Raw genomic sequence first — 15,245 nt, 5'->3', positions numbered from 1 at the left:
TGAAAGGAAAATGATGGGACCAATTCATGTTTGAGCTCCAAGGTTTTCACCTGCCTCATGCTCTTGGTAATAGTGTGTGCCTGTGCATGAGTGCACACACAGACACACACACACATGCACCGTGTGTCCTCGCATGTGTCAAGTATATCCTCTATTCCATACTCCACATGGATTTTTGAGATGAATGACAGGCTTATCTGGAACTAGATCCACAGGGCTGAAATTAAGCTACTCCAATACATTGTGAATAAGGAGTAAGAACTGGGTAAACTGGAGTGTGCATGTCTACAACTTCTAAAGGTGGGGAGAGCTGCTTGACTCCACCGGAGTCCAGCGACATAGCCATTACGCTAACTGCTGGTTTCCAAGGCATTAAGTCTTAAGGGATATAACTGCAGAGCAAACTCTGAAAGGAAAATTATTGCCAGAGTTTTGAAACACTCAAATCCAAATTTCTGTGTGACCACAGATTTTTTAAGTGTTGGCTTAAGAAACCAAATAGCAACAATAACAAAAATGCATACAAGATTGTTTCCAGACACTGTCCTCTAGCCCGATGTACCTCAGTAAGAATTCAGGAAGACGAACAGGCAATTACAATACTCCTGTGTGCAGCCAGGGCAAGTTCAAGGAGGTCTGTGAGTGTTCCAATGGTTCCTGCCAGGAATTTTGCACTGAAACAAATCCTTGTTGGGAAATGTTTAAATAACCCACCATGCTGCCTGTCCATGGGAAATCAACCAAGAATTGAGAGTACAACACCCAAGGAATGAAGACTAATGTTGAGATGTTTTATATTCTCTCCCTTTCTCTCTCTTTTTTCTTCTCGGCTCTGTTCTTCTCTCTTTTTTTCCTCTTCTCTCTTTTCACAGGGATTATTATTGAGTCATCGACAAATAATTCACAAACCTAGAAAGCACAAAACTTATTTTTAAAATTCATATCCCATACTATCACTTGTTTACTGTTTGGTCTCAGTTCATTTCATCTCTTTCTCTGATCTGGATGAGGTCCTGGTAGAACATGACCTGCAGTGGGGCGAGGAGGTTTTCATCATTCCTATTGCTTTTGTCTGGTGCTGCAACCCTTCACTCTTCATCTGGGGAGACTCCTCCCCTTCCCCCCTGGGAAGATGTACTACTTCATCCCATGCAGACTTATGCAACCTCCTTGAGAAAGAGGCAGCTCACAGGAGACCTGTACAATCATATTTCCCCACATCAATAAGATTTCACTGGAAATCTGAATCACGAACAGAGTAAACACCAGATAAAAGGCAATTTCTCATACTGATTTTTTCAAAGGTAGAACTCTGGGCTAATGTATGTATGCATGGCTGATATCCATGGATTTTCTTTACTTTTCACATTTCACTGGGGATAATTATTTAGCATTTTATTCCATCCTATAATCCACTGCATTGGCTTCCCATGACTGCTAACACCAAATTACCACAAACTTGGCAGCTAAACAACACAAATTCAGCATTGGCTAATTCTGTAGATCAAAAGTTTAGCATCCATCTCAGTTGACCAAAATCAAGGTGTCAGCAAGGCTGAGCTCCCTTTTGGAAACTCTGTGGTCCTCTTCTTCCATTTTTATTCCAGCAATAGTGAGTCACACTTATGTGTCATGGTTCTCTTCTTCCATCTTTAAAGCCAGCAATGGTAGGTTGAGTCCTCTTCCTATCTCAACTACTCTTTTTCTTATAATTAAATTTCTTACCCTTTTCCCCAAACTAGGAGACATACAATCTTCAAAATCATGTTAATTTCATTTCATATTACTTTTGATGTCTCTACTAATTTATCATTCATATTACTGCTGCTGCCTCTACTAATTACTCCTTAAGTTTAGTCACAGTTTTCTTGGATAATTTGTTATCTATAAACTAAATAGTAAAATCACAACAACCTACAAGTAAAATTGCATAGAGAAGGAAAAAGAAAATTGGTAGCATATACAAACGAACACATAAAATTTCACAAGCAAAGGCCAGACATGCAAAGAAATCATTGTTCTAGTTTCTGTGATTGAAATTTTCCATGAACAATTTTCCCTGATACCTTAGGACACAGATTTCTGGCCAATTCCAGAAGACATATTTCCAAATTTATTATTAATGGCTTTCTTTTTCATTACATTTTCTATATTTCCTTCCCCTTCAGCCAGAATCCAGTTGACTGGGTCTTGATCTGGTGAAGTGAATCAAATATTTATTCCCACAGGATCTGTGTTCTTAATTGTCCAGTCTTTTTTTTTGCCTTGCTTACTTAATTGCAATAGATTGTTTTAATTGTTATTATTTTTCTAAACAGTACTGAGTACTATTGCGACTGGGTGATTTAAAAATTAGAGGTGTATTTGGCTCATAATTGTGGTGGCCAGAAAGTCCGAAGGCGTGGGAATAGTACAAGGTGGTGGAGAGAAGCAGAAAGGTAAGTGGGAGAGAACCATCAAGAGAGAGAACCACCTGTGGGCAGCCATCTTATTTTTATAACCCACTCTCACTTTATATATGAATGTTAATAATCACTTTATATATGAATGGTCTAACACACAAGTTAAAAGACAGGTGGTTCAAATAGCAAAACTCAACCAGATATAATCTACAAGAAATCTACAATAAATATAAAGACATTAGTAGATTAAAAACAAAGAATGAAAAGGACACATCATGCAAATACTAATCAAAAGAAAGTTGTGGTTGTCCCTTTAATATCAGATAAAATTAATTTAAAAACACAGATTCTTGGACCAGCAGTTGGCATAATGGCTATGTTGTTGGACTCCCATATAGTCGACCGTGGTTTGAGTCCCAGACCCAGTGGCTTAAACTCACGCTGGGCATGTGTGCATGCATGCCCAAGATACCAAGAGGAGAATGGAGGAGAAGGAATTGCGGCGTGGCCATCCCCCCGGGGGGTGATTTCTCACTTTCTGTCTCTGTCTCTCTCTGTCTTTCTGATGAGCGTATGCACCCTATAGCAAAAACCTCTCCCAAAAAATAAATAAACAAAAACAATAATAAAAATAAAAACACAGATTCTTTCAAGGGATGCAGAAGGACATTTTGTAGTAGTGGCAAGCTCAATTCACCAAGAAGACATAAAAATTCAAAATATCTGTGTACTTTACAAAAGATATTTAAAATACATGAAGCAACAAGAAAATGAAAGTGAGAGAGAAAATGTCCAAATATACATCATATTTGGAGAACTTGGAAGTTGTCTTTCAGTCATGATTACAAGAGGGTATTAATTCAGTTAGAAAACGAAAGACCTGAAAATACTAAAAAAAAATTTAATCTAATAAATATTCACAGAAAAGTTAAAATTGGTAGCATATACAAACGAACACATAAAATTTCACAAGCAAAGGCCAGACATGCAAAGAAATCATTGTTCTAGTTTCTGTGATTGAAATTTTCCATGAACAATTTTCCCTGATACCTTAGGACACAGATTTCTGGCCAATTCCAGAAGACATATTTCCAAATTTATTATTAATGGCTTTCTTTTTCATTACATTTTCTATATTTCCTTCCCCTTCAGCCAGAATCCAGTTGACTGGGTCTTGATCTGGTGAAGTGAATCAAATATTTATTCCCACAGGATCTGTGTTCTTAATTGTCCAGTCTTTTTTTTTGCCTTGCTTACTTAATTGCAATAGATTGTTTTAATTGTTATTATTTTTCTAAACAGTACTGAGTACTATTGCGACTGGGTGATTTAAAAATTAGAGGTGTATTTGGCTCATAATTGTGGTGGCCAGAAAGTCCGAAGGCGTGGGAATAGTACAAGGTGGTGGAGAGAAGCAGAAAGGTAAGTGGGAGAGAACCATCAAGAGAGAGAACCACCTGTGGGCAGCCATCTTATTTTTATAACCCACTCTCACTTTATATATGAATGTTAATAATCACTTTATATATGAATGGTCTAACACACAAGTTAAAAGACAGGTGGTTCAAATAGCAAAACTCAACCAGATATAATCTACAAGAAATCTACAATAAATATAAAGACATTAGTAGATTAAAAACAAAGAATGAAAAGGACACATCATGCAAATACTAATCAAAAGAAAGTTGTGGTTGTCCCTTTAATATCAGATAAAATTAATTTAAAAACACAGATTCTTGGACCAGCAGTTGGCATAATGGCTATGTTGTTGGACTCCCATATAGTCGACCGTGGTTTGAGTCCCAGACCCAGTGGCTTAAACTCACGCTGGGCATGTGTGCATGCATGCCCAAGATACCAAGAGGAGAATGGAGGAGAAGGAATTGCGGCGTGGCCATCCCCCCGGGGGGTGATTTCTCACTTTCTGTCTCTGTCTCTCTCTGTCTTTCTGATGAGCGTATGCACCCTATAGCAAAAACCTCTCCCAAAAAATAAATAAACAAAAACAATAATAAAAATAAAAACACAGATTCTTTCAAGGGATGCAGAAGGACATTTTGTAGTAGTGGCAAGCTCAATTCACCAAGAAGACATAAAAATTCAAAATATCTGTGTACTTTACAAAAGATATTTAAAATACATGAAGCAACAAGAAAATGAAAGTGAGAGAGAAAATGTCCAAATATACATCATATTTGGAGAACTTGGAAGTTGTCTTTCAGTCATGATTACAAGAGGGTATTAATTCAGTTAGAAAACGAAAGACCTGAAAATACTAAAAAAAAATTTAATCTAATAAATATTCACAGAAAAGTTCACATAATTAAAGCAGAATAAACATTCTTTCACGTATGCATTTATTAATATAGACCATATTCTGGACATGAAGCAAGTCTTGATAAACATAAAATGGTTCAAGTCATACAAAATATGCTGTGTGTCCTTAATAGAATTAAACTAGAAATTTTCTATATTTGAAAAATTCTCCCATACCTGAAAATTAGACAACAAACTCCAAAATAAAAAATCAGTAGGCATTTTAAATTAAATAAAAATAAAAGCACAGCATATCAAAAAGTATGTTAAAGAAAAAAGCTAAAGTAGTATTTTGAAATAAATTTATGGTATCCAGATACTTCTATTGGAGAAGAAAGCATATTAAATCTAAAACAAGAATGAGGCAATGAATGAAGATAAGAGAAACTAATTCAACAGAAAACAATAGAGAATTAAAATGCATAGAAAGTTTGTCCGTTGGAAAGACAAATAAAATGAATAAACCTCTTACCATGCTGATTTGAGAGAGAGAGAAGACACCACGATTATGAGAACACAAAGTCCCGATGTCAGTAATTACATCCCACAGATATTAGACAACCAGGCACTGTGCAATATAACTTTACATCCATAAATTCAACCACTTAGGTGAAAATGGAAAAATTATTCAAATAAATGAACTACAAAAGCCTACTCAAGAAAAAAATACTGAAACAAAGAAAAGGTAAAATTGCATAGACGGAATAAGTGATTGTTTGTGTCTGGGAAAAGGAGGAGCTGTTGACTGCAACATGATATAAGGGAGATTTCATAGGTTGTAGGACTGTTCTATGTATTGATTGTGGTTGATCATACAACTCTATGCATTTTTCAAGACTTGTAGAAAAGTACAATAAATTTTAGTAAAACTTTACTATATGTGGGGCCATCAGGTAGCATAGTGGTTAAGGCGGTGGACTCCCATGTGGCCAAACACAGTTCAAGTCCTGGGCCTGGAGGCTTGAAACTCATGCTGGGCATGTGTGCATGCACGCCCAAAATCCCAAGAGGAGAAGGGAGGAGAAGGGATTGCAGCATGGCCATCCCCCCTGAGGGCTGATTTTTCACTTTCTGTCTCTTAGTCTTTCCTGTAAGTTCAAGCATCCTATAGCAAAATTCTCTCCAGATTTTTTTTTTACTGTATGTAATACATATCTCAGTAAATCTGACAAAATAAAATAAAATTAATATCAACAGTGCCCAGTTTTGGGATTTTGCTGCTCTGTTTGCCTGACTGCTAAGAGCTTGAACATTCTTTTGAATCAAGTATGAGCGTCATCTTAGAATTCATTTACAAGATTTAACTATACTCCTTCACCCAGAACATGGCCTTCCAGAGTAACCATAGCTTCCACCCCCATAACGTTTTTGTACCTTTGAGATCCGGTACAACTACAGGGGCAGATAAAAACCTGTAGGAGGTCCAGTCATGCAGAAAAACCTACATAATTTCCTCTTAGAGTCCAAAGTATAAAACAATGTGCATGAATTACTGGGCAGCAGGAAAGAGCCCTGTACGTCTCTGCTTCTGATACATACATATAACCCCAACATTTTCCTGGGTTAACTCAGAGTCACCCACAACCTGAAAATCCTAGAATTCTAACCTTTAATAATTAATCAAAATGTCTAGGAAAAAAAAAAAACAACCTTGTATGAGGGTTTAGATCAGGGTTCTGGATTTGATTTTGAGGCCAGATGGTAGTATAGAGATAAAACATACTCTCTGTGAGGCAATTTCATATGAGAAGGTGCCTGGTTCAAGTCTGGAAAACTTCCTAAGTATGCTGAGCCAGATGTGCCTATGATCTGGGGCTGACTGAGCCTGGGTGTGGATCACAGCATTGAGATCCTGTTGGAGGTGATATCTTTCTGTGTAGGTCTCTGTCACTCTCACTCATAGAAGAGATTTAAAAATCACATTTTAAAACAAAATGCCAATTTCTTAATTATTTAAGATGTAACATATTGGTAAATATGAAATTGTATTTTCTTCTTCACTGCACTCAATACATGTTAGAGTAAGAATAAAAAAATAATATGGTAAAGATGCTGAATAAATGCAAATAACATTTAGCTAAATAAAACAACTAACTGGATACTATTTTTAAAGGAGTGAGGTTTGATGACATTAGGGTGACAGTCATTCCTGGGTTGAAGGGTCAGGGAGGTAAGCAAAGACAAGAGGGCAAAGTTGTGAGTAATTCAGAAAATGCACAAGCTTCACCTACATCCACATCCAAAGAAACAGTGAATAGTCTCCACTTTCTGGCATTCATATCTCATAATCAGTTGGCCATAAGCCATCTTCTGAAGTTCGGATAAGGCCATGAGAGGAAACAAACAAGAACAGCTCTGAGTGTTTGCTCTTTTCCTTTGTGATTATATAACATGACAACATGAGATAGTGTTTGCAATTGCACATTGTAATTTTTCTTATCTACTGTAATTGCTTTTGCTTGCATCCTCATTATGGCTTCTACCAATAGCAATAATTTTTTTCCTGCAAAATATGAAGTGTTTCTTATAACTTTTGTGATGGGGTAAGCATAGCTCTTCTTTTTTCTTCCAACAATGAGCATAAAATGAAAAAAAGAAACATTGAATGGTTGCTTATCACAGGAAATACTCTTGATTCAGTGATTGCTTCATATTTCTTCTCAGTTGGCCATAAGCCATCTTCTGAAGTTCGGATAAGGCCATGAGAGGAAACAAACAAGAACAGCTCTGAGTGTTTGCTCTTTTCCTTTGTGATTATATAACATGACAACATGAGATAGTGTTTGCAATTGCACATTGTAATTTTTCTTATCTACTGTAATTGCTTTTGCTTGCATCCTCATTATGGCTTCTACCAATAGCAATAATTTTTTTCCTGCAAAATATGAAGTGTTTCTTATAACTTTTGTGATGGGGTAAGCATAGCTCTTCTTTTTTCTTCCAACAATGAGCATAAAATGAAAAAAAGAAACATTGAATGGTTGCTTATCACAGGAAATACTCTTGATTCAGTGATTGCTTCATATTTCTTCTCACTCTCTCTCTCTGCCACACACACACACACACAAATCTAACACACATAATTGTATACGAGATAGATGGTGTCATTTGCATAGCTATTTTAATTTTTCTACATTCACTTAACATATTGCTGAAAAAGACCTGAAATACAATTCTGACTTTAATCATCTTCCTATTTGTACTCATACATGATTAAAGCATTTCTGCTACAGGGAAGATACATATTTGTATTATTAGTTATCTGTTTCTGCATAAATAGTGCTCCAAAACTTAGCAGCCAAAAACAATAAACATTTGCTATCTAAAAAGTCACGTGGTGAGGCTAACAGTGCCTCCTCCTCAGAGGCTCACATGGGGTTGTCACTGAGCTGTTAGCCTGAACTGGGAGTTCATCTGAAGGCTGGACTGTGGGTGGATAGGAGGAATCTGCTCTCAGACAAACTCCTGCATTAATTTGACAGACCTTGGGTCTTCATTAAGCAATAGTTGGAATCATCAATCCCTTGCTACGTGGCTCTTTACTTAAAGGTTCCTCAGAACATGGTAGCTGACTCCTCAGATCAAATGAATAAGACATCAAGAGAGTAAAAGAGTATAACCCAAGATGGTCCCAATCTAGAAGGTGACATTGTGCCACATCTGCTACTCTCAAAGGAAGGTGATTACACAAGAGCATGAACACTGGGAGGTGAGTATCACTGGGGAACATTGTAGAAGCTCATAATCATAATATTCAATAGTAAATTTTTATCCAGGTAGTTGAGTTCAAGTTTTAAAAATACAATTATTGGGACCAGCAAATGGCACATGGTTGTCACTGGATTCCCACATAGTTGACTGTGGATCAAGTCTCAGACCTGGCAGCTTAAAACTCACACTGAGCACGTGTGCGTGCGTGCCCAAGATCCTAAGAGGAGAATGGAGGAGAAGGGATTGTGGCATGGCCATCTCCACTGGGGAGTGATTTCTCCCTTTCTTTGTTTATCTGTCTTTCTCTGTCTCTCTGGCAAGTTCACGTGCCCTATAGCAAAAATATCTTTAAAAAAAATACAATTATTACAGTGAATATTTTGGAATGATAGAAAATAATACTATACCAGGAAAAAGCATTATTCCAAAATCTTTAGTTGTAATTGAAATTCAATAGTAAAATTCCAAGTAATTTTTTCTAGTTTTCTACATTTATATAACTTTTTTAATAACAAAAATCTGGGCCTTACAGTAGTGATGCAACTGGACCCACATGGTAAGATCCTTGGATGATTTCACAAAACCTCCCTGGTATACTGCATGTAGTCATAATTAAGGCTGGCTGAGTCTGAGGGTGGATCATGATATGAAACTTTGTTGATGGTACTTCTCTCTCTCTCAAGAAATAAATAAACATTAAATAAAATTTTATATTTATTGTGACATTATTCACAATTACTAAGACATAGAATTAACCTAAATGTCCAATAACTGATGGCTGGATTTATAAAATGTGGCACATATTCATTATATAATACTACTCAGCCATGAAGAACAGCAAAACTGACATTTGACAAAAAGTGGATTAATATTGAAAAGTATACTAAATGAAATAAGCCAGACTGTGAAAGACAAACATGGTATATCCCCACTCAATATTTACCAAATATCTGCACTCTGTGACAGAAATAGAAGTAGAGAGGTCAAGTATAGGTATCAAAGACGGGGTGGCTGGTAGAGAGTAAATGGGAAGGGTCGAGGAAAAAAGGGCATAACAGGCAAAAGAATGGAAGGTTCTTTGTTGAAAATTATGTGTGGTAGTATCCTTGATTTGATTATCACACACTGCATGCATGGTTTGAAAAACCATATTGTATGCCATAAAGATGTACAATTAAATGCAAAAAAGAAATTACAAAATAAATAAATAATCGGTAAAAGCCACAATATCTAAATAGAAGTTTAAATAGGCTTCCAACATAACAATATTGCTATAAAGATAAAATACCAAATTATTTTTAGCTTGATTGAAGTTTAATCTTTGAATTCAAAACCACACATAATTAATGTATAGAATTTAGTGTGTTTGGACATAATGGGTATGTTACCACAATCTTATGTTACCACAACCACAATCCAAGTAATTAAGATATCCATCATCTTCAAAATTTTCCTTATAATCAGCAGATGGCATAATGGTTATGTTACTCAACTCCCACTTAGTCAACCGCAGTTCAGGTCCTGGACCCAGCAGCTTAAACTCAGGCTGGGTGCATGGGCATGCATGCCCAAGATCTCAAGAGGAGAATGGAGGAGACAGGATTGTGGGGTGGCCATCCTCCCGGGAAGTGATTTCTCTCATTATGTCTCTCTGGTGAGCACACGTGCCTATAGCAAAAAACTCTCTAAAAATATTGTTTCCTTATGTTCCTTTGTTGTTGTTACTGTTGTCAGAACATCTCATATAAAACCTGCCCTTTCAACAAATTTTTAGGTCATACAGCATGTCTTGGAACTTACGCATCTTGTATAGCTATAACTTTATACTCATTGGACAATTCCCACATCCCCTTCCCTCTGTCCAATTAAATACCAAAGTCTTTTAAAACACATTTTATATAATTTCTTTTACAAGGCTTTTCTTGCCATTCTCATGACCCTTCCACCACTCATACTCTTTAGTAAAAAGTAGCCACTACCTTTTTTGGATTATTATGTCTTCTACATATATTATCGCATGTGCTAATTTGACTTTCATCTCCCATTATCTGATTGAGAACTATTTGGTGTACCTGTAGTTCCTCCTACTGGGTCATCGGGAAAGTCATGATGTATTTTTGCACAGAAAAATAAGTCATGGCTTTCCCAACAACCTAATACATTGCCTGACATACAATAGATGTACAAATTATAATCAATGATTGACATGTGTGCCTGTGGAAAGTAATAAATTCGCTTTCAATAAGGATATCCTGAACCTTTGGGAAATTATAGGAATTAAACTTTTGCTTTCTCTTCCATTGAATTATTGCCACATTCATGTACTCTTGCACCCCCAGAGATTTCCTGTATGACATTAAGTTACCCTCTTTCGTTAGGCTCTACTAACCAAGAATAAACCACAGGCCCAGAGAGCATCATAAAAAGTCCTGGACCCACCATGCGCAGAGACTCCAGGCTCTACCATATTGATGCCTCTTCTCTTCACTGGCCCTTCCACCATGAGACTCTGTTTACTTCTCTCTACTCTCCTCCTTTTGACCCTCTTACCCCCAGGTAAGTTGGTGACGGATTATAAATTTCCACAGTTAGACAGCTAACTTGGCAGGTAAGACAAGACTTGAAAACAGTCTTATGGGCTCAGAAACCTGATTATCAACAACTTCACTAGGACTATAACAGGGAAAATTAAGAAAGAGACCATTCCAAAGCCATTAACTAAACTGTCTAATGAGGTTACCTTCTGCTTTGTCTGTACTTGTATCTTGGGCTGCCTTGATGAAGGATGACAATTTATTTTAGGCAGTTAGATTTGATAGGATTGAACTGCAGTAGTATCTATTATTATAACCACCCCCTGGATCAGAAGAGGTGGACAGAATCCCATCAACAGGCGCTAATGCAAAATGAGAGCCATGAAGATATAAACATTTTACAGGAAGAGACCAATATATAAAAGAACACAGTAAGTGAAAAGTTGAATGACTACTTGGCAACGTGGAATAAGAAAAGTAGGAAACTCATTTTTTGTGTGTGTGAGATTTGTCAAAATACAAACAAACAGGGAACCAGCAGTTAGCGTAATGGCTATGTCGCTGGACTCCCACGTAGTCGACCGCGGTTCGCATCCCGGACCCGGTGGCTTAAAACTCACGCCGGGTGCGTGTGCGTGCGTGCCCAAGATCCCGAGAGGAGAATGGAGGAGAAGGGATTGCGGCGTGACCATCCCCCCTGGGGGTGATTTCTCGCTTTCTGTCTCTATGTCTCTCTCTGTCTGTCTGGCGAGCGCATGCGCCCTATAGTGAAAAAACCTCTCCAAAAAAAAAAAAAAATACAAACAAACAATAAAATACAGACTTTACATAAGAAATCATAATCACAGATGGTCAAAAATAAACTATTTGCAAACTATGCCTGAGAACTAAAGACAAGAATTAAAGGAACTTCAGACAAGTGAGACAATAATGAATAAACATAACAAGATGTGATTGATGATAATGGTATATTACAGGTTCATTGCACAGTAATGGACAACACATAACTATGAATATAAAAAAATTAATGATTAAAATGTAACACAAGCACGCATCTTGGAACTTTAGGGAAAAGAAACCATAAGTAAAAGCTAGAGGGAAATAAGTAATCAATACAAAATATGAAACAGTGAAATAAATGAGAAAAAATAAAAATACAAAGGATAAATAATCATAGTTGAGTAACCACAGTTTGAGTTCCAGATCAAGTGGCTTAAAACACGCCGACCACATGTGCATGCGTGCCCAAGATCCTGAGAGGAGAATGGAAGAGAAGGGATTGCACCATGGCAATCTGTCTCTCTGTCTCTCTCTGTTTATCCAGTTAATGCACACACCCTATAGCAAAACAACAACAACAACAACAAAAACCTCTCTCAAATAATAACGATGATGATGATGATGATGAAAACATAATTATAAATAATTCTTAAAAATAAAAAAAGACTAATAGAGTCAGCCAGTGGTGTGGTTGCTAAGGCAACTAGATCCCAAATGGTTGACTATGTGGTTCAAGTCCCAAATCTGGAAGCTTGTAAAACACACTGGGTGCATGTACATGCGTGCCCAACATTCCAACAGGAGAATGGAGGAAACAGGGTTGTGGATGGTTGTACTCCCCTAGGGTGTGAATTTCTCACTTTTCCTCTCTCTCCTTTGTTTCTCTCTTGTGGTGCACACATCCTACGGCATTTTTTCTAAATTAAAGTACGAATTTATTTTAGTGCAAAAATTTTTGAAATCTATTTGTAGTTGTTTCATAATTTGCACTTCTTTGGTCTGATTTTATTCACTTTGGTTTGGTTAGGACTGTATTTCACAGTAAAGAACGTCATTGACAATTTAATATATATTTCCAAAATAACCAGTACAGCACATTTCGAATGTTTACAACCAACATAATGTAATGTTAAATGTTGAAAGTGGTGAATATATGCCTTCAATTCTAAGGCAAATTTTTAAAAATTAAAATAGAAGACTAATACACTTTTTAATAATCTGGGGACATTAATCAAGAAAAAATGAAAATATCTCAGGAATGAATAGGTTGATATCACAGCAAATATTTGGAGTTCCATCTCCTCTTGTGTACTTAGGATTTCTCTAGTTCATTATATGATCAGCATATCATTAATTTTCTTTTTATTGTGTTATTTTCATAGGTATACAAATTGTCATTTTCCTTATATTAAGAAAAAGTTGTCTTGCTTTTCTTCCAAGATCTGCCACAAGCCCCACTTCTTGGCTTTATTTTACAGCCAAACCATTTTAAAATATCAGGTAGTCAGGAAAGTCTTGACGTATTTTTCTATGTTTTCCTATGCAAAAATGTGTCATGACTTTCCCAGCAGCCCAATAGTTGTTCATAGTCTCTGGTTCCAATTCCTCTCCTCTTATTCTTTCTGAAATATGTCTTGGTCAGCTGTTCTCCCCATTCCTTTCACTCCATTGAACTAGCACTTGTCAAAGTCACCAGTAATCTTCACATTGCTAGATCAACGGGCATTTCCTACAGTGCTTTAGTGGTCCCTCCCTTCTTCATAGTATATTTTTCTCACTTGGCTTCCAGAATAACGCATTCACTTTTCCTCAGGCTGTCTCACCAGAGGTGCCACTTCCGTGTTTTTAGAGAGGGTTTTTTTTAGTACTTCCTCCTTTTTTTCCCCCTATAACGCCTCATACTGGAGAGCCCCAGGACTCAGGTCCTGGTCCTCTTCTCTCTTTCTCTATCTTCTCCTTGGGGGTCTCAGTCAGTTCCATCCTTTTAAAATTCTCCTGGATCTCTTTTCTGAAGTCCAGACTTGTAATGGGTCATTGACATTGTAACTGATATCTCCACTTAGATATTTAATTTTAAAGTAATATATGCAAAACTGAATTCATGGTTTTATCTTCACAAACCTCTTCACTCCCCAGTTGCCTTTTACTCTCAATAAGCTTTCGCCTTGTACCTCAAAGAGTCTCTCTCAGGGCTCCTGACACTCATGCAACCTCGGCTGCCCCATACTCAGTGAAATGCCAGAGTCTACAGAATTTCTCTCAGCAACCCTGCCCTCCACCAGACCTCATTAGGTCTCTCAATGTGTGTGTCTGTGACAAAAGGGAGTGGTGGGAACCAGCAGTTAGCGTAATGGCTATGTCGCTGGACTCCCATGTAGTCCACCGTGGTTTGCGTCCCGGACCCGGTGGCTTAGAACTCACGCTGGGCGCGTGTGCATGCGTACCCAAGATCCCGAGAGGAGAATGGAGGAGAAGGGATTGTGGCGTGACCATTCCCCCTGGGGGGTGACTTCTCGCTTTCTGTCTCTATGTCTCTCTATCTGGCGAGCGCCCGTGCCCGATAGCGAAAACCTCTCCAAAAAAAAAGGGAGTGGAGATTCTATCAGCTTTCTTGCACCCCAACCTGATATCAGAGGTTGCTGCCTGATACTCAGAGTAAGACCCTAAAATTCTCCTCTCGTTTTAAATCATGGTAGTCCCTGCATACCCATCCCTCAAACGCGTCAAAAGTTCTCTTGCTCTCCACCCGACTTTCTCATGAATACTCTGAGGAAAGTCATGAAAAGAGCGTGTAAGTCTGAGGGTGTCTGAGACCACGATGCTAAACTATCACAAAAGCCCACACCAATCTTTTGAGTTCAGCCATTTTCTTCTCTCCATGAATGGCAGAGTCACCCTCCTGCTGCTCACCCACATGTGAAAGCCTCTGGGGGTTCCTTCCCTGTTAGTTAAACCTTACCACTCTAGATTTGAAATAATAAGCTTTCTTCAAGATCTGAGCTCTCTAATTAGAAAACCAAAACAACAAAACAAAAAATAAAAACTAAGATCTATAGACTATTCAGTTTGCTCTCTTATTAGGCCAAGAGTAATTTCTTTTGTAACTTTCCTAAACAGAAGCAGAAGTTCAGTTCTGTTCTTTTTAGAATCCTACATGTAAAATAGTGGTATTATCATCAGTTTAAAGATATTTACTCAGGTGCCAGCACATGGTGTAGCGGTTACATCACTGGACTCCCACATGGCCGACATTGGTTTGAGTCCTAGACCCGGTGGCTTGAAAATCACACCAGTTTCATGTCCATGCGTGCCCAAGATCCCAGGAGGAGAATGGAGGAGAAGGGATTGTGGTAGGGTCATCCCCCTTGAGTGGGTGATTTCTCACTTTCCCTCACTGTCTCTGTCTCTCTCTCTCTCTCTTTCTCCGGTGAACACACACACCCTGTGGCAAAAAAACTCTTAAAAAAAAAAGATATTTAATCAGAATTCCAACTTGACTCTG

The 15,245-nt window shown here is 37.7% G+C and overlaps 2 protein-coding genes and 2 pseudogenes across 2 annotated transcripts in view; 2 read left to right on the top strand and 2 right to left on the bottom strand.

Annotated features, from left to right (window-relative positions):
• The window catches only part of LOC114005138 (beta-defensin 108B-like), a 3,319-nt pseudogene extending 2,433 nt beyond the window's left edge, over positions 1 to 886 (top strand).
• The window catches only part of DZANK1 (double zinc ribbon and ankyrin repeat domains 1), a 191,113-nt gene that overhangs the window by 57,888 nt on the left and 117,980 nt on the right, over positions 1 to 15,245 (bottom strand). The gene's annotated exons all lie outside the window — the stretch shown is intronic.
• Positions 10,900 to 15,245, top strand: part of LOC102502640 (beta-defensin 109-like) — a 25,784-nt gene continuing 21,438 nt past the window's right edge. Inside the window, exon 1 of the mRNA XM_006163645.1 lies at positions 10,900 to 10,985. Within this exon, the coding sequence (XP_006163707.1) occupies positions 10,901 to 10,985 (85 nt within the window). The 5' untranslated portion in view covers position 10,900. The remainder of the gene's footprint in view (positions 10,986 to 15,245) is intronic.
• LOC102473667 (uncharacterized protein KIAA1841 pseudogene) overlaps positions 11,062 to 15,245 on the bottom strand; it is a 17,728-nt pseudogene continuing 13,544 nt past the window's right edge.

This window comes from Tupaia chinensis, unplaced genomic scaffold, assembly GCF_000334495.1.
Source record: "Tupaia chinensis unplaced genomic scaffold, TupChi_1.0 Scaffold142716_1, whole genome shotgun sequence".
NCBI classification, from domain to species: Eukaryota; Metazoa; Chordata; class Mammalia; order Scandentia; family Tupaiidae; genus Tupaia; species Tupaia belangeri.
This window is presented reverse-complemented; position numbering and strand designations above follow the sequence as displayed.